Genomic DNA, 21,337 nt, shown 5'->3' on the forward strand with positions numbered 1-21,337 from the left:
TATTCTGTAGTTTTAGTTTAGTTTGTAGTCCTTTGAGATTCTAGTCACCTCTGCCTATTTGCTTCTCCATTTTGTTTCTCTTCTTCTTACATTTTCATTCTTGTAAATATATTTCCATTTCTCATCCTAATAAAAACACATCCATTTTTCTAACATTACATACAAAGCTCCATTTTTTTGTCACTTTTGTTAAATGTAAGTATGGATTTAACACTATTTATAAGAGATTATAGCACTCTATAGTCTCTTGAATGGGGAAGAAAAAATGAATTAGAGCAATGCCTTGCAACTGTTCATTATATAAAAAAAAGTAAACAACTGACTTGACATGCCACTTTCACTATTAATTATAAAAACACTACACTCACCCATAGACCATGCAAAGGTGAAGATGCCAGAGTGCTCACTTTCTAATAACTGCCAAACATGCCCAAGTAAACCATCACTGGGATATGGACCTATGTCCAAAAGGTAACACATCAATGGATACAAGTCAATATTATCAAATGGTGATGCTGTATAATTCTTTTTAAAGGCAGGTCCATATGCAATAAAAACTGGATGCATAGAGAGAAGGCTATTATTATATCCATGTTGTCCCACTGAAAATAAAATAGATGATCCAAATTTGAATGTTTTGCATGCATTAAATTTTTAGTTATGTTCCCATAAGAGTTTACAAATAATCAGAAGATGAAAATAAATAAATAATAATAATAATCTTGGAAGAGGGAAGGATATCAGTTAAGGTGAGGTGAGGGGGAACTATAAAAGAAAAATTCAGCTTTTCTGGTCTGAAAATCTGCACTTTTCAGACTAGAAACAACACCTTACCATATTAAAAAAAAAGCTGTTAATATGAAATGAATTGAATTATTATTTCAAACTATAGAAGTGACATTATTAATTGTAATTACAAAAATAGAAGCAAATTTATTCAGAAACTAAAGAAAAAACTACATGTAAAAATACGGAATTTTCTCAATATGGTGGAATAAGTAAAAAAAGGTTCTCAAAAAAGTGACATAATTAATGAATTGCTGAATTAATAACAATATGCTACTAATTAGGGTACATCCAATTTTCATACGCTGGCTACATTATGATACTGGTTCACCATAAATTTATATGGCATCTCTTAAAATTCAAGTTGAAAAATATACCTTAATGTTGAAAGTTTTTTCAACATATATCTCTGATTCAGAGTATTTTAATAATGTGATGCACCCTTGCACTACTTGTATATGGGGAAATATATGACTTCTGCATTACTTCAATCTTGATATCTCTTCTGGCTCTGGCTCCCACTGATGAAACCTCAATAAAGGTCGAAACTCCTATAATTGCATTATATTTATGGCATTATATGGGGGGGGGGGACTGGAAAGTTCTAATTTGTTCTGAAAGAACCCAGAACAAAATTAATCAATTTTATGTCTTCTTATATATCCTAAAAGAAAAAGAATAAATTATTATAATTTGATGAAACAAAGGGGGTTAAAGGGTTTTAAGATATGTTCTTTCTTGTGGTTATATCAGCTGCTTTAATATAATTTTTGTTCTAGGTGTTTATCAGAACTTTCCAGTCCACCTGCCCTTGTACACATCTAAAAGGGTGGGTGGGTGTGCGTGTGCGCACTTGCATTATGAAATACTGAGACAATTGATGTGATCATGATCCACTATATACAAGGAGCCCAGTTATGAAGATACTTCATGTGCAAACTTTGTTTGCTTACACTTGGATAAAGGATTAAACCAAGAATCACACTCTGCTGTTTGGCACTTCAGAGTATGTTGATTAGATTTTGCAGTCTCTAATTTTATTACTATTTAAAGTAAATTTTACCCAATTGTACATTCCAAAGGTTAGTGTAGAAGTAAATGTACAGGAACTGAAGATCTCAAGATAACTTTTAGTACTGTGATCCATAACTTACTTTAATGGTATTATAACACCAAACCAACTGAATTATAAAAAAAAATGTTTATTAACTGGCTTATATTTTGCTGGATTTCAAACCAGCATCTTCAAAGTGCATTACATGTTACAGTTAACATGTGACAATGAGTAAGTGAAACAATTCAAATTGTAATGGACAAAAGATTAGGAATATTTTTAACCTAAAGATCCTAATTTGGCACCTGCTAATGTTGTAAAAAAGAAGTATTACAGTGGTAAAAAAGAAGTAAACAGCACTATAACAGCTTTACATTAACTATTTAATGTATTAAATCCTGAAATGTGGATTGGCCTGTATCACATCTTTGAAGTTTTGCCAAAAATAATTCTCAAAAGTTAAAAGCAGACACTTGAAGAAATTTGAAATCCTACATCAGCACTAACGTACTATGCTCTGACCACAACTTCAATGAGATCACATGGTCATAAATTTATTGTCACAAATACTTACAGAATAAGCGCTAATGATGCGCTCGGTATTGACCATAACTTCACTGTTAATCTAAATAAGTTCCAAAACTAGAAATTATGAACATAGAATAGAGTATCTACAATTTTTCACCTTCAATCGCCAATAATATGTATTTAGAAATAGCTAGCAACCTAAAAATATCTAACCACCTAAAAGTAATATACCACAGAATGAAATAGCTGCTTTAAATAAGTTATATAAGAATAAAAATATTGTGATTACTAAAGCTGATAAAAGTAATGCCATAATCACAAATGAAGAGGATAAAAAAAAAAAAAAAAAAAACATGCAGGATCACCTAAGTGACAGTTCTATTTACCAAATTATTGATCGACACCCCCATATATCTCAAAAGAAAAAAGTATGCAAATTATTGAAAAAAAAAAAAAGACTTTTTGGTCCAAAGAAACCATCAACAAAATAAAACTGGTTCATGTTAAACCACTCCATATTTATGGAGTACCTAAATTCCACAAATCAAATATTCCCCTATGCTCTATAGTTGATAGCACAGACAGTCCAGTCCTACTTAAACACTTGCTCAACAGTCATCTCTAAGTCCCTTGTCTCCCTTACTGACAACTCCTCAACTTTAAGAAAAATATTCTGTCCATTTCAAATCACTAATTAAAAAAATAACATCCCTAAAAATACAGAAATAATGGTTAGTTTCTATGTCATGTCTTTATTTATTAATGTACTGCTAATAAACACTCAAATTAACAAAATCTAATTTCCCCCTGATATCTTTGAATTATTCAAATTTAATATGCATGGAAGTAAAACCCAGTTCTATCTTCTCACAAAAAAAAAAAAAACAGAACCATTTTCTCAGAGAATTATTTTTGACAACACTCAAATTTAAAGGCAAGATCTAAAAAACTAGGATTTCTCTTTCATTTAAGAAGTTACTTCACCTTTGAACAGCTGTTAACCTTATATAAATCACAAATCTACCCAGCTATTGAATACTGCTCTCACATTTGGAGTGGGGCCACCTAAGAGCTTCCTCAAAATGCTTAACTCAATACAGAGGAAGGCAATTATATTGATTAATTGATTGGTTTCTGCAATATGTGTAGTCTGTAAATGTTTCCATGGCAAATGTTCATCTGAAATAACATCAATAATTTCTCCACTCAGTACTAAATCCATTGAAAGCATGCAGCTGCCACCTAACATCCCTTCACAGTATACCTTGAAGCCCACAGAACAAGTTTATTTTCCTCCTCCTCTTTCATCCCTGCTCAGTCTCTCCATTGATGTGTTTCCCAAGGAATACAATATATAGGCTTTTACATCAAATGTAAACAAGTTTCTCCTTTCCCCAACCCACTGCACCGTACTAACAACATACTATACATATTGAAAGTTTACTCACTTGGTTATAACTATAAATTAAAGATGCCAAGAAATTATATTCTTGGTTTCATCCTTTATCCAAGTGTCAGCAAACAAAGTTTGTGTGTGAAGGCACTTTGCAACTGGGCTACTTGTATATAGAGGTTAATGACTTCTCATCACTTGCCTTAGTATCCCATAATGCAATGCATATATCCTTATGGACATGTATAATGCTATGCATTATGGGAAGGGCCACTACCCAGACTGGTTTCGACACCTTTATTGAGGTCGCATCAGTGGGAGCCAGACTCAGAAGCCATGGTTTACTAATAACCTTTCATGGGTGGGAACCACATACAAAAAAAATTAGATCATAAGTACTGTGAACTTCCCAACAAAAACATTTTTTTTCCAGCCAGTGCAGAAACTAACTATCACTGTATAGGGAACGTGCATGACCAATACAGTCACCAACAAACTTTCCAGAATCTTCCTAATACAATACACCAATGTATGTGGGCTCTTTTTCAGACCTCAATGATTTCCATTTTCAGTCTACAAAACCACACTTACTTTTCCTGACAGAAACCCAAATTCATACTCCTCCAAGCATTACTCACTTCAACCATTCTGAACTTTTTGATTTCCTTTTCTTAAATGTCAGTATTATTCTTCAATCCAACTTTCCTAATAGTGAGGTCATTTTCCTTGGAGACTTTAATGTTCACAACACCAATTGGTTCCCCTACTCTGACTGCACAGACCAAGCAGGTAGAGAGAAAGAGTCTTTTACCATCACCAATGACCTTACACCAGTAGTACACATGCCTACCCTAATACCAGACAACTCTAACCACTCTCCAAATATCTTGCACCTCCTCCTCATGAACGAGCCATCCAAGTACACCATTAATGTAGTCAATCTATCGTCTAGGTAGTTCAGACCACAATTTCATGTTGATCTCTTTTCTTATGAAACAGCATGAAAACAATCACTTGCATTACAAGAAAGCCAAGTGGGACAATCTACTCAACTACTATGCCACATTTCCTTGGATGGATTATTTCTTCCAAATGCATTACCAAAATAATTCTTGTTGGCATGGAAACATTTATTCCCTGTTCCACCCGAAGTTCCCATCTCCTAAGCCTTGGTTCTATCACATATCTGCCAAAGCTGTGCAAGAGAAGAATCAAACATACCATAACTGGCTTGCATCCAAAGTCCATCCACCAATACTACCTATACCAATGCCCAGAATAGTTGCAAGAAAACTATCAACACGGCAAAAAATGACTTCGAAAGAGCTAAAAGCAGGAAACTTGCATCCCACTCACATGGAAGTCATGAATTCTGGTCTCTAACCAAAGCCAATGGCTGCAACTTCTTTTCAACACTGTTGCATCATCACCCACAGAAAAAAAACTAATCTCCTGGCTTCCTACTTCTCCAATTTTTGTACTGCTGATTTTGTTAAATGTCCTTGCACCCATCCTACACACTCTACACTCAATGCCCAGTGTGTCCTTTCACCAAAAAGAGATCAGAAGAATTTTGCTTAAATTGGATACCAAAAAAAAGTCTCCTGGTCTCGATGAGATTCCTCCAATTGTCCTATAGGTTTGTGCTCCATAGTTGACTCTGACCCTGCAGTAGTTCATATACAACCTATCCTTAAAAAGGGAAAGAAATAAATACCTTCAAACTACTGCCCAATTTCTCTTACTCCAGTTCTTTCCAAAGTAATGGAAAGAGCCATCAACACTCAACTACTATCTAAGACAGCTAATAAATGACCACCAGTATGGCTTCTGTCACTGTCAGTCAACAGGTGATCTACTCACTTGTCACTATGTCACCCAGATACAGACAAATATCATGGAAAAGTTTTATCTTTTTTATTTTTTTATCCATGGTATTATTACGCCAGATTATAGAGGTCAAATTCATGTATTTTATACAGCACATTTTCTGAGTTATAAAGTTCACATTTAGAAATATTCATACAAGTTACTAAATGTAGTGGTGATGCTTCCTTGATGTTACAGATTTTGCAGATGGGAAAGACTTTTTTTGCCATTGCTAAACTTGATTGCTCTTGTGTAGCCAGTCTTGAGGTGAGAGGTCATGGTAGTGGCCACAGTGATTAAACTTGGAGTTGATGGTAGCTCCTGGTTTTTCTGCTGAATACCAGTGGTGAGTCATGTTCTGGAGAATCATTCTTCTTACGACAGCAGCATTTCTTTTTTCACATCATGGAGACATATTACAGTGATTATAACTATGCTACTGTGCATGGGGCAGCCAACACGACTTGATTTGGAAATGATATCAGAGTTGAGAAATGAGAAAATCATTCCATCCACTACAAGAAATATTAATATCATCCAATGTAATTTAAATGGTATCGTTACTCCAGCAAGCAAAGAAATACTAAATGAACTATTACTACTAGCTGACAAACATGATGCTGATATTATTTGCATCTAGGAAACCAAACTTCGAAAACTAGCAGACTAAACATTAAAAACCATGATATCATACAACAAGATAGGAGGACTTCTAACACTAATCTGAAACTTGTATATAAAAAATTGTTGAACTAGACATAGTAGCAGAAGGAACTGAAATACAAGGAATCCAAATACTGGAACCAAGTAAAAGGTCATTAAACATATTCAATTGTTATTATCATCCTCCTAACAAACTTGGACCAAATCTTTCCAGCCTATCTCATCTCATTGAAGAAAACTCCATTATCTTAGGAGACATGAATAGCAAACACCTGTAATGGGGTTCTGCAGAAATAAATTCAAGAGGAGAAACCTGAGTAATTTCTAGATGAAACAGGACTAATAACTCTCAACAGTGGAGAACCCACTTATCTGTCTCATTCTTATGGTACAAAAGATGCCCTAGATATTACTGTGGTGTCTACCAGTAATATCTAGGGCATTACTGATATTTGGTCTGTTTTGGAACCAGTAGCAAGTGACCATACCCCAATATTAATGGAAAAATTTGGTGAGTCCGAGTGGTCGCCCTTGATATCTCCAAGGTCTCTGAACTGGATCTGGCACAAAGGCCTGTTAAGGAAATTCCCATTATTTGGTCTACCCCCCCCTGACTTCTGCAGTTAGACTGCCAGCTTTCTGACTGGATGCTCACTTCAGATGAATGGTGAACAGTTACTTATCTTCTAAGTATACAACCAAATGTAAGGGTTTCACAAGGCTCTGTTCTGTCACCCACCCTTTCCTTTTATATATAAGTGACTTACTCCAGCAGACTGCAAACCCGATACATAGTTTTGCCGATGACAGCACATTGCATTCTTCCCTTTCAACTGACAAACCTGACAATGCACAAATCACCACAATCTCCAGAGACCTAACCACTGTCACCTTAAACACAGATCAAAAAATTCATGAATAGGGTTTGGATAATCTGGTGAATTTCAATACAAGTAAAACAACAACTCTGTCTTATACCACACAAAAGAGAACCCTTCTCTTCCAGCCTTATTTTTGACAACACCTAAATTCCCATGCATGATGAGATTTATCTTGTTGGGATAATACTAACCTCAATCTCTCTCTCTTTCTTTTAGCACAAACATATTACAAAAACTGCCTTCTCTGCCTCCAAAAAATTAGGATTTCTTTTTTTACTTCCAAGACATTACTTTAACTCCAAACAACTACTATTAACTTCATACAAATCACAAATCTGTCTCACCATTGAATACTGAGTAATTTCTAGATGAAACAGGACTAATAATAAGTGTATCAGTGAGTGGGGATCAATGATCCCCACTCACTGATACACTTCACTCACTTTTACACAGGCGTTCAAGTTTTTACTGCATACATCTTCTACAATCACTTTTATGGCTGCTGTTCATCAGAATAACATCAATTATACACCTACTCTCTGTCAAATCAGTTCAAACATGTGCAGCAACTAACCAACACTCCCTCACAGTGCATCTCCATTCTCACAGAACAAATTTCTCCTGCTTTTCATCCCTTTCACTGCTGCCAATGCAACAGTGTGCCATTTTGTGTTTCCCAAGGAATACAATCCACAGCTTTTCAAGATAAATGTGAACAAGGTCCTTCTTGCCCATCCATAGTACTATAGATTGATCAACCTCTTGTGGATGGTTCCTCATAAAAAAAATAAATAAATAAAAATATAATTTCTTAGCATCTTTATTTAAAATATACCTGAAATTGAGACTGTTTAGAAATAGTGGGTATATAAAATTAATTTAATACCTAATTAAATCTAAATAATACAGAACTCAACATTGACAAGATTTTGCAGTTAGTGTTATAAAGAACACTCATATACCCTAAATATAGTAACATGCAGAAGAATCAAATGATACAAATATTACCGAAGAAAAAACATACTAGTTTGAAAACAAGAACAAAATACCTGAAGAAAAAATGATTGATTATTCAGCAAGAGTGCAAGTGTGCAGTGAGGCTGTTGTTTGCAGGAATAGAAAAATCCAAAATTCAAAAAAAAAAAAAGAAAGTCCTGGAAAAGTAGAAACTGTATCAAAACTTCTTAGTGAGTAAGTCAGCCTTACTTAGTGAGTAAGTAAGGCCCAAGAAAATAGCTAGTCCATATGTTCAAATGGTTAGTACATCTTGCTCTCCAACCAGACAGCAGGTTCCGATTCCCATCATGGACGTAAATGTTGCGATTGCCTTTAGGTGGGAAATGAATTTCAACACCCAATATGAGACTACCATCCTTACCATTATTAAAAGTAAGTAAGTTACAAAAGTTTCATGCTTTATCTTTTCTGCCATGCTGCTTATAATTATCTTAACTAGCATCATTCTTATGCACATGATATTCCTTCCACATCATCCTTTTTCTTTAGAATTTCTTGCTTAATTAGATTACACATCCATTCACTCCTGCCCTATTTATTCTTCGAACACTTGGGACACATTCTATTATTGCATCATTTAAGTATTTTTTAAATGCTTTCCATGCACTCTCGATATTCTTCTTGTCCAGCAACCAATTATTGCTTGCAATAGTGCCTTCCTCCAGATTTTTTTAAGCTCACTTAAATAAGTTATCTTGCTCAATTAAAAATAATTGAACAAGTTAAGGGGATAATAAATCCCTCATTATTTTTAAGTTCGGCTCACTTAAACCTTGGTATTATCCACGTCTACCTACTCACTGATGAGACCTCAATAAAGGTCGAAACCGGTCTGGGTAGTGACCTCTCCTCATAATGTAAAACAGTAATACATCTCCTAGGAGCTGCATTTTACATTATGAGAAAATATTAAGGATAGTGAGGGAGCTTGCTCCACCTTTGCTCCAAGTTGCCCTAGTGTTGTACTACCAGGTACTGACTTACGCTTGGACTCACCGATAGTTCTTTGGCATGAAACTCTTAGATTTCGATCTCTGAGTCTCGTATCAGGCTTTAAAAATAATGAGGGATTTATTATCCCCTTAACTTAATTTACGCTGCCAGAAAAAAAACAGCCTCTTAGCTCTTTATCGTGAACAAGAATATAACAAGAATAAGTTATATTTAGCCCATATAGGGACTGTCATGATCAAGATTTTCACTTTAACACAAATATTTGAGAAATTACAGTAATACAACAAGGATCTTTATTTAAGATTTGCAGGCCAGTAAAAAGCATATAACAAGGTGCTATGAGTAATCTTTTCAAAAATGCTACAATTATAAGGAATAAATCAAACATTATACAGAGTAATACGTAGTCTATATCTGTATAATGTTATCTGAGTTGAAGGATGAGTAAGATGGAAAAATTGATGTAAAATGAGATATAAAACAAAAGTGTACACTGATTCCACTACTCTTCCTCATCTATATAGAACCACATTATGGCATAAGTAGCATGAAACCTAACATCATAATCAGTAATGTAAATCTCAGCAGTTCTTTATACAGAGAAAATGTAAGAAAGTGAAGCACTGTGCAAAACTATCTAAACAATGGTCATGGGAAGACTTTGATTAGTACACAGAAAATAAATTTCAGGAAGGTGGCTAAATATTATGGAGGCTATTGAAAGAAACTTAGAAATGGAGAAAATATATTGTAAAGAATCAGAAGAGATGATAAAAATAAATGTGACACAAAAACTGAAGATAAAGATGTTCTAGATATCAGCAGTAATTACTTTGAAAGACTTAATGGAACAATCAGTGAAAGCATGGTGGTGAAAACATTCAAGAAGAATGCAATCAGGAGTACCTGAGGTAGAAGCCATCAAAAACCTGGAATGTAGAAAGGCAGCTGCAGTAGATAATATTTGACTAGAAATGCTCAAATATGAAATTCAAAAAGTTTTATAATAGCTACTCAGAAGACATGGTCAGAATATCAAATTCCAGATGACAGGCAGAACTGTCATAGCATCTTTCTATAAAAAAAGGGAAATAAAACTGAATGTGAGAATTAGAGGAATTTCCCTTTGACTCTTGCTCAAGTCTGGCAAGCAGACTTCAGAAGTAGATAAGAAAAATTGTGGAAAAGAAACTTGAGGAAGAGCAAGCTTGGTTCAGGCTAAATAGGGGTTGTCAGGATCATAGAAATCATGAGAATATAATAGGAATCTATATTTAACTTTTATAGATCTGAAAAGGTGCAATGAAGATAGCTGTTTGGAACATTACATTATACAGTATAAATGGAACATTATGCAGTGCAATATGTATACTATATATATAAGTTGTAAAGCAGTAGTCAAAAATGAAAGAAGTTCAGAATGATAGTTTGATGAAGTGAGATGTAACAAAAGTGTACACTATTTCCAGTGTTATTTTTCATCTATATGGATCATATTATGATAGAAAGTAGCATTAAACCTTATATCAGAATTGGAGAAGTTAATCACAGTGCTTCATACACATGATGTGTTATACTACTAAACAAATTCAGTATATGTCTGCCGTATTCTTTAACTAAATTGAATAACTGATGTAATAACTTTGATATAAAACTTAGCAATAAAATGAGAAAGACAATGAAAATAGGCAAAAAGATTGAAAACATCAGCTGCATCTTGAATGAAGACCCAATGACACACTTTAACTATTTCATGATTTAGGAACAATTTTTATTGAAGATGAAAAATATACTGCTCAAAACAATTAGGGGATATTTTGCTTTTCTTGTAAATTATAAAGTTATAAAAATAATTTACAAATGTAGCACATTTATTTTAAAATATTCTTAACATACAACAGTGTAGAACACACAACTGCATACAAAATCATGTTAAGACTTGTCGAAACGTGTCTTAGCCGTATTAGCATATCGGGGGTATAAAAGCATGGCTTGTTGTGCTCACTTCCACAGTGCATAATTATCACCTCAATTGTAAACTTGTGTTACCTACCACCCATTATTTGGTTAAAAATGGAAGAGAAACATGATATCCCAGAATCCATAGGCTGAAGAGTATTGGTAGATTAGAAGCTGGAAAAATGCAGCAAGTTATTGCTAAAGTGTTTTGTGTATCTCAAAGCGTAATTTCACTACTTTGGAATCGCTTTCTGGAGACGGGAAATTTACGAAATCGTCTTCATGCCATAGGTTTATATGCTCGAAGACCAATGGTTTGCATTCCACTTACTGCAAATCACAAAAGAGCCAGAAGAATTTGGGCACAGGAACACCACAATTGGACAAATGAGGATTGGACTCGTACTTTTTTAGTGACGAGTCCAGGTTCAGTCAGCAACCAGACAACTAACGTATCTTGATATGGTGTGAAAGTGGAACAAGAAATAATCTACAGTTTGTTCGTGAAAGATCCCAACATCAAGGTGGGCATTTGATGGTATGGGCTGGAATAAGTATAGGTGGCCATACTGATCTCTATTTTATCAGAAACAGTTCCTTAACAGCCCAAAGGTATCGCGATGAGATTTTGGAACCTGTAGTTCATCCATATGCTGCTGCAATTGGCCAAAGAATTCATTTTTATGGATGGCAATGCTCATCTGCACCATGCAAATTTAGTACAAGAGTGGCTTGAGGAAGAAGGTATTGAACGAATGGACTAGCCTGCCTGTTCACCGGAATGTAATCCAATCAAACATGCCTGGAATGCTTTAAGTAAGCGCGTTTCTGCTAGACTGGTGCCACCACGATCGCTTCAAGAGCTCGAAATTGCTCTCACAGAAGAGTGGAGAAATATCCCACAAGAACTGTTCGATCATCTTATCCGGTTCATGCAATCCAGATGTACTGCTGTTTTGGCTGTTAATGAAGACCATACACCCTATTAAAAATTAACAAAAGCATTTTTGGCTATTCTTGTTAAAATTATTTTAAGCTAAAATGTAGAATTTGTTAAATTTGTAATAAATATCAATTATTTAAACAATATCTCATCAATTACACCCTATCCATAAGTAAGAAATATTTATTCATGTATAAAGTACCAATAGTTATAATTTAAACGCATGGATAGGCTTATGTGTTCATCAGACATGTTGTAACAGATTTAATGGTATTGATATGAATACAGATGGATATGAAAATAACTATTTATTAACTTAAGTTTATATAAATAAGTTAATAAGTTATTAACTTATTTATTAAGTTAATAAATAGTTATTTTCTTATTCATCTGTGTTCATATCAATACAGTTAAATCTATTACAATAGTTATAATTATTTGCAGAAATTTATAATTATTTGACAGAAACTAAAACATCTCCTAATTGTTTTGAGCAGTGTATATCATTATTATTATTATTACATGACACCTCCAAGGATTCCAAAAACTCATCAAGGGGAGGATACCTACTCGACAACTGTCTCCACCACGCAATCCACCAACTATAGTGAACCACATCATCTACACCGCTACCACCACTAGTATTTTCACAGACAATCACAAACAAACATCCATGCCAACGGCGGAATTCAAACCCGCAGCCTTTTGGCTGGAGAGCGGAGGGCTGGTAGAGTGAAGAACCAAGTGACTAAATTTATATGGAATAAGTCAACACATTAAACTAGCTGTATAAACAAGACAGTATTCAAAACAATTTTAACTTAAGGATTTGAGTGCTGGGTTAGAAATAAAAGAGGTAAACAGATGGCATCAATGGCAGAATCATATTAAAAATGAAGATATTAGAAAGGAACTTGACACTGTTAGCATTCAGGAACATGTGGGCAAGACTAATCTCAGATGGTATTGTCACCTAAATACAATGGGAGAGGAAAGGTTAGCAAAGCAAATATTTCATGCTGAGATGGCAGGAAAAAGGCCCAGAGGAAGACCAAGATCTAGGTGGGATGATTTAGTTTAGGGTTCCCATTTGTCCGGTTTTTTATAAAAATGTCCCGAGTTAATTTCAAAACTCCACTTTTTTAAGTATCCTTCAGGAAAAAATGGATAAACAGATTTTATCTCGTTTTTAGTATAATAATAATATAATAATAATAACTGATAATAATAAATTTTATTTATTTATTATTTATAATAATAATCATTAGTATTATAAATAATATAACTAATGGTGATGTTCTTTTTTCCCATGCTTCTGTTATAACAGTATCTTACTTGATCAATACTTTGTGTGTTATAATTTTTATCGTTTTCTACCCCTATAATGCCAAAACGTAAGTGCAGTATTAATGATAATATTAGAAGAGAATTTCCTTTCATTAAAGGTGTATATGAAAATGTAGAATGTACTTTATGTAACTGTAAATTTTGCATGGTGGTCGATCAGACGTAGTCAACCATGTGAAAACGAAAAAGCATATTTTTATCGTTTTCTACCCCTATAATGCCAAAACGTAAGTGCAGTATTAATGATAATATTAGAAGAGAATTTCCTTTCATTAAAGGTGTATATGAAAATGTGGAATGTACTTTATGTAACTGTAAATTTTGCATGGTGGTCGGTCAGACATAGTCAACCATGTGAAAACGAAAAAGTATAAAGCTGCTGTTCGAAGTAAGGCTGTTCGAAGTAATTATACTGCAGTATAATTACTTCGAACAGCTATAATTACTTCCAACTGCAGTATAATTACTTATACTGCAGTTGGAAGCCAACTGCAGTATAAGTAATTTTTTAATTGTGAAAACCAAGAGCGAAAGGGAAAAAGAATTATCACTGAATATACGAAAAAGAGTTATATGTGATACGCGAAGCTTGCAGGAAGCAACATTCGTGTATCACACAGCAGTGCATAGCTACCATGTGAAAACGAAAAAGCATAAAGCTGCTGTTCAAAGTAAGGCTTCCAACTGCAGTATAAGTAATTTTTTAATTGTGAAAACCAAGAGCGAAAGGGAAAAAGAGTTATCACTGAATATACGAAAAAGAGTTATATGTGATACGCGAAGGTTGCAGGAAGCAACCTTCATGTATCACACAGCAATGCATAACTACAGCTTTAACTCCATGGACTGCACAACAATCATCATGAAAAAAATTTTCAACGATAAATTCAGGTGTTTGCAAAGAAAAGGCAAGGCAATAATAACCAATGTTATTGTGCCATTAGCAACAAAGCAGATTGAGGAAGAGCTAAAAGAAGTTTGTTTTATATCAGTACTAATCGATTCATCAAACCACTTTGACGTGAAATTAATGCCTCTGGTCATTAGATACTATCATCCAGAAAAAAGTGTGAAGGTGAATGTGTTGGAGTTCGTTAATTTAGGTGGTGAAACTTCAGAACTTTTATTTTCTTATGTGTTGAAAGTGTTACAGAAGTTAGATCTCCTGAAAAAGGTTATTGCTATAATATTAGCAGATAATACAAATATAAACTTTGGTGGAAAGAAGAGAAAGGGAAAGAATAATCTGTACTTCAAAATGCAAGAAAATACTGTGAACAATTTAATTGGAATTGGTTGCCCTGCACATGTGATACATAATGCTGTGCAGACTGCTTAAGATTGCTTACCTATCAATCTTCAGTTAATAATTAACAAGATTTACCAACATTTCCACATATATTGTGTATGAGTTGAGGAACTTAAATCATTTTGTGAATTCACAAACATAGAGTATAAATTCACAAACACAGAGCAGCAAGACAAGATGGCTCTCTTTTGCCTGCAATCCAGAGGGTTATTGACATGTTCCCTTCATTGAAGTCATATTTTCTTTCTATGGACAAATGTCCTATCACTCTCAAAAATTTCTTTGAAAATCCACTTTCAATTACACTCCTGCATTTCCTTGCCAGTCAGTTAAAAACCTTTTATGATACCATTAAATGTATTGAAAAGCAAGATATAACAATAATTGAAATGAAGAATGAAACAAACAAACTGGTGGAAAGGTTAAATTGTAGGAAGGCAGAAAAGTTTCTTACAACTACTGTGAGAAAACAGTTGCAAGAATTAGAAAAAGGAGGACACATAACAGTTGATAAATTTGAAAGCTATGCAGTAGATTTCTACTGCACCAGTATTGAATATATTCAGGAGTGGTGTACACTATTTCTCACACTTCTTCAGTCTATGGATTGGATTAATTTGAAGGGAAAGGATCCTGTGACTTGGAAGAACATACAAGAAAGCTACATATTCATGCAGACAGTGTCACCAAGTTTTACTGTGAACGAAGAGGACTTATTTGATGAGTTTGTATGTGTGAAAAAATGTTGTGAAAGCAAATTTGAAGTGTGGAGTGAACAGAAGGATCAAAGTGTCAGTGATAAATGGTGTGAAATGTTTGCTCATTATACAAAGCAGGGTATAAATTCTGGGAGTATTAAATGCCTAGTTAGTTTTTGTTTAGCACTGTCAGGAACTAATGCAGCTGTTGAACGTGTTTTTTCATTAATAAATGCGCTCTGGACAGATGAAAAAATAGACTTAAAATTGAGACAGTAAACCGCTTCTAATTTCAGATAATAATGATAACCATGAAGGTATTTTAATTAGCAGTATATGCTAAATTTGTATTAACTAGATGAAAGCCTTTAATCATTGTAAAGACATATTTTAAGAATTTCTCTTGTGCTGAGTTCAATGATCAAATATCAAAAGAAAAAAAATTCTTGAACAGGTCCATAAATCTGATAAATATTTTTCTAATTAAATATGTTTGCAATTAATAATTCTTTTTTAAAGTGGATTTAATGTTAATGTATGTTTATAGCAGTATATATAATACTTTTATTTTTGGTTTTCTTAATTTTTAACATGTCCCATTTTTTTACAAAATGTCCCAGATTTTTTAAGTAAAAATTTCAGAATGTTCCAGATTTTAGTAAAACATTATGGGAAACCTAATTTAGTTAGAAGTGCCCAAGAAGACCAATAATACTGGAATGCTAACAGATAATAGACTAATTTGGCAGAAAACTGCTGACATGAAGTTAGTAGCAATGTAAACTCTTTATGCAATACTATCATGGTGAATTTAATTTGAAGATGGAAACCTGTTCATTTGGTACAAGAAGTTATCTTAAGAGTCTCAATCAATTATGCAGCCAGGTGGCAAATATATTGTAAACAAGTCTGAGCCACAGTTTGGGTGCTGAAGTTTTGTTGAGAACAAGTGTCTCAAATTCTTCTATGTGTATAGGTTAGCAGGACGTGGAATAGAAAATCCATCTTCAGTAGAGCTGTTTAGTAAAGGTAAGGTGATGTCTAAATAATTAAGTAGTATCAGATGGAAATAATTATTTATTTTTAAAAGTGAAACTGTAACATCAAAATACTGAGCAGATAACAAAACTGATTAAGATATTGGTTTGCTTAAGTTTTAATTTCCTTAAGTTATTGTTAAGGATGCTAGTTTAAGTAACTTGCCAAATGTTAAGCTTATAAGTGATGCCTGTCTCAAAGTCATAAAATATAAAAGCAAGCATGTATTTAACCTATTCAAAGAAAAAATAAAGGGGTTGGCCTGTCAAACTAGTGACCAACTGATCTCACTCCAGTCTTCTCTAAAGTAATAGAAAAAGTCATTAACAGCATCAATGATCACAAAACACAGCTGAAAATTTTGCAAATAATATTATATAAATTAGTTTTTGTTTAAACCGTTTCTAATTTCAGATAATAATGATAACCATGAAGGAACAAATACAAACTTATTTATTAATTACTGACCATTTATGAAAAACAAAACTACATTAGGGCCTACCAGTTTTGCCAGCAAACTGTCTGGGTTTTTCAAGGCGTTTATGGAGACATGAAAACTTATTTGAATTTGTTTTTTGAATTTGAGTTTGTATTTGAATTATATAAACGACCAAATATGTTTAGTTTAACCATGAAGGTATTTTAATTAGCGATATATGCTAAATGTTAAAATTCATATTAACTAGATGAAATCTTTTATACTCACTTTTAGAAGGAGAAAAGTTTGATGGTTTTTTATGAACTAAACCCCACCCTTCTTTTGCAACCAGTAATAAAGGCATCACTCTTCGGTTCTGTTTATAGTAATACTGAGTGGGAATATCTTCCTTTCTGTATATCCAATATTTATAGAATTGGGAACCTTTCAACAGCATGGTATACACATCATCATAACACCCTGAAAATTATATAATTTCTTTTTATTGCACATGTAATATTTTATCTAGATGAAGATAAGATTATTTTATGTAGCAATAATAAGTTATTTTGTTCCAAATCAAAGATAAAAATTATTTATTCAAAACTGAGATATAATTTGGCTTTATTGCAGTCCTTATGATAAAACTAGATTATACTGCTAAATGGCAACTTAGAAATTAATTACACAGTCCAACACAATTTTTGCTGACTTTTATATGAGACTTGTTTTTTACTAATTTGGGTGCGCTGATTTCAAATATCAAACCCATTTTTCTCTATCATGTCAGGTTTTATCTCTATGGCATTTTCTTTTTGCTAATTTGTAAGCTTTTGATAGTTTTAAGGAGGCAGTACTATTTAGAGGATCAAAAAAATCGATTTTTTAATATTATTTTCTGCAAGTATGTACTTTTAAAAATCTGTTCCTAACTTTTTATCAAGAAATTTGAAAAATTCCCGAAGATATAGCCTATTATTCAAAGCGGTGCGCAGATCAGAATCGGAGTGCTCACTGCTCTCGCTTGTTAGTAAACGAATAAATGCGTAAGAACTTGCAATGGCACATACTGGCGTTTTGGATACACAATTTTTTTCTTATTCTTCTTATTATAACCAGAAGTCTGAACTAAACAAAAATAGCAATCATCTACGTGATTTTTCGGTTCCCGCCAAATCATTGGAATGCCAAAAGCTAATTTTTGGCGTTTTCCCTTGCTCCACTGTCGTAAATTTTCTACACGACTTACACACTTTATTTGGAGCCCATGAATTGTCCTGATCTGCAAGTTTTACGTCAAAGTATGCAAAGTACACTTTCTTAACAAAATCGGTGATATTTGTCCTTTGACTGGAAACAGTAAAGCTGCCACAAATGTAACAGAAGGAATCTACACTACTGACACATTTTCGATTAACACGAATTAACAAGACAAAAAAAAAAAAACAGAGACTTTATTGAAACGTTATAAGCGCTCATCATACTTTCACGATCGATTCGATTGACTGATTTCGATCGTTCTTTGTCCGCTATGACGCATATAGCATTCATTTGTTTTAGGCAGTTGTCATCGCCTACTTTTCATCACCTAAATGTATTAGGTCGGTTATCGGCCTCTCTCACATTCAAAGTGCCAGTACGTGCCGTTGCAGGTTCTTACGCATTTATTCGTTTACTAACAAGCGAGAGCAGTGAGCACTCCAATTCTGATCTGCACACCGCTTTGAATAATAGGTTATATCTTCGGGAATTTTTCGAATGTCTTGATGAAAAAGTTAGGAACAGATTTTTAAAAGTACATACTTTTAGAAAATAATATTAAAAAATCGATTTTTTTGATACTCTAAAAATAGTACTGCCTCCTTAAAACTATCAAAAACTTACAAATTAGCAAAAAGAAAATGCCATGGAGGAAAAACCTGACGTGATAGAGAAAAATGGGTTTGATATTCGAAATCCATGCACCCAAATTAGTAAAAAACAAGTGTCAGATCATAATCAGCAGAAAAAAAATTTGTTTTGTTGGCCAGTGTTATTACTCACTCACTACGTGTTAGTACAAAATTGCCTATAAAATTACACTGACAACATCATAATATATAAAACTGTCAGAGCAGTCTTGCCCTGACTTGTATCAGTTTAAAGGAGTTTAAGTTCTCTGTTACATATAGCTGAAAAGAGTCAAATGAAAGGACGTACAAAAGGATTAAGATATCAACGGAAAATCATAAGACTACAGCCTTTAAATTATTATTATTTGCAGACTTCCAGTACATGAGTAGAATATCATGTACTTCATATTCTATTCTTCCCTTCTTCAACTATAACAAGATATGTTAACTATTCTTCATATAACTATTAATATCGATGGCCATTATTAACAGTTTATGGAGAGTCATATAAGTAACATATGAATAATAGTTACTTTGGGGCTCCTGCAATCAGATCTTCTGACACCATGCAGTTGTTCATAATAATATCTTAGGCAATGATTCTGCACATTCAATCAGACCTTAAAGATTATATAAACTGGCACAATCATAGCTTAACAGATCTCAGAGGACAAAGTCCAATAGCATTACTTCAGATGAACTTGAAACAGCAAAGATGGTTGGTCAGAGATGATTAAACCTAAATACTACCTTATGCTGTACAGTGATATAAACATTCTTATAAGACTTTGCTATCCTTAAAATGGAAATATTTATGAGAAAGAGAATGCACAGTCAGTGATATTCACCATCTAACTGTCAGTTCTCTGTAACTCATATAGAAAGACTGATCAGTCCCTTTCATAATATACTAAAAACGATATTATTATTATTATTACTACCCCAAGACCTCATGGAGTCAAAGACTCATCTGGGAGGTCTATCACACACACACACACACACACACACACACAGCTCATCATACCGTGTCTTAAACACACTCAAACTCCTTGCAGACACCACACTCTCACGCAAGGCATTCCAATCATTTACAACTCTGCACAGTTATTTTCACACCCTCTTTATACAGTTTCCACGGATGACCTTTAGTTCTCCCCTATCTCCCACTATTTTCTGCAGAACTTCTCCAGCATTGATCCTAATAACAACCCCTTACCAACTTGCAGGTCTCTATCATATCTCCCCTCTTCCTCCTGTCCACAAGACTCTGCAAATTACATCTTCTCAATCTTTCCTCATACTCGACATTCCAGAGGTCAGAGACTACCTTAGTCAGTCGCCTTTGGATCCTTTCCAACATCTCTTCATCCTTCTGAAAACCAGGTGACCAAATCTGGGTACAATAGTCCATGTGTGGCCTAATCAAAGCCTTATACAACAGAACAAGAATCTCCCTATTTCTACATGTCAGTGTCCTCTGCATCATTCCCAGAAGCCTTTGTGTTGTCTTCACAATACTAAATACTACCTAAATACTAAATACTAAAAAGACACTAAAAAAAAATTACTCTTTGTATATCATAGAGAACCAGTCACTTTCATAATATACTAAATGCTGAAAATTTGGATAACTTACAATAACAAGTAAACATGTGTGACATATAATGATGGCTAATAACTGAGTTCAGTAATTAATGAATTAATACTTCATGTCAAATATCATGCATATCTCAGGGCAAACAAATGGTCAGTTAACTTTAAAGAAATTAAGAATAAGTTATGCACAATACAAGGTTAATTCTACAGCTGCTGAAGCTGTGCCAGTAACATTACGATAACAAAGGAATAAGCATTCCCATGTCATTATGAATGGAATAGCAGTTAAAAACATTGATGGTTTAAGATGATCACTTCCCACAGTTTAAAGTAAGTTTAGGCAATTCATTCCAATTGAGGTTAGGTTATTTAATATTTCCAAACCTTCTTTAAACAGGAACTTGAAGAAACTTCTGTTAAAAATTTATTGTAGTGTATCCTTTGGCTAGCGAAGACTGCATGCTGGGCAAGCTCAGTCTTGTCAGAATTGACAGCCATATATATATATATAATCCATATATTCAGATCTTTGAATCTCACTAGATCTTCCAGTTTGGTTGTAATAAAAAGGCTACATGAACACACGATCTAATAAATACCAGGATGCAGCAATGGAAGAAGCTCATTAAGAAAAGTGGAAACAGTTTTTTCAGAAGTACTGATAGCATTTTCATTCACAAATTTACAATATATCAAATAGAGTATCTAAAAAAAATGCATTTTTGAAAATTATGGAGACAACTACCGTGTTTGAATAAAAACTTTAGTTTAATATAACTAAAATCTACATTCGACGTTTCCACCTTTATGTCAAGGTCATCTTCTGGAGCATACAACTATACACAGAAAACAAGCTACACTACAATCAAACTGGTTTTTAAAGATACTGACAAACCACTGCAACAATTGTTGGCCTGACCTTTGGTGAAAAAAAAAAAAATAAATATATATATATATATATATATATATATATCAATGCTAGAGTCCTATTA

General features: G+C 33.6%; 1 protein-coding gene across 2 annotated transcripts in view; it reads right to left on the reverse strand.

Annotated features, from left to right (window-relative positions):
* Window positions 1-21,337, reverse strand: part of LOC150104675 (bis(5'-adenosyl)-triphosphatase ENPP4-like) — a 57,197-nt gene that overhangs the window by 19,475 nt on the left and 16,385 nt on the right. For both annotated transcript variants that reach the window (XM_090395865.1, XM_090395864.1), the window contains exons 3-4: window positions 17,146-17,337; window positions 369-602 (exon numbers count right to left, since the gene is read on the reverse strand). In XM_090395865.1, the coding sequence (XP_090251991.1) occupies window positions 369-602; window positions 17,146-17,337 (426 nt within the window). The remainder of the gene's footprint in view (window positions 1-368; window positions 603-17,145; window positions 17,338-21,337) is intronic.

This window comes from Typopeltis vanoorti, chromosome 7 (assembly GCF_054136105.1).
Source record: "Typopeltis vanoorti isolate ZY-2024b chromosome 7, IOZ_Tvanoo_1.0, whole genome shotgun sequence".
Taxonomy (NCBI): Eukaryota; Metazoa; Arthropoda; class Arachnida; order Uropygi; family Thelyphonidae; genus Typopeltis; species Typopeltis vanoorti.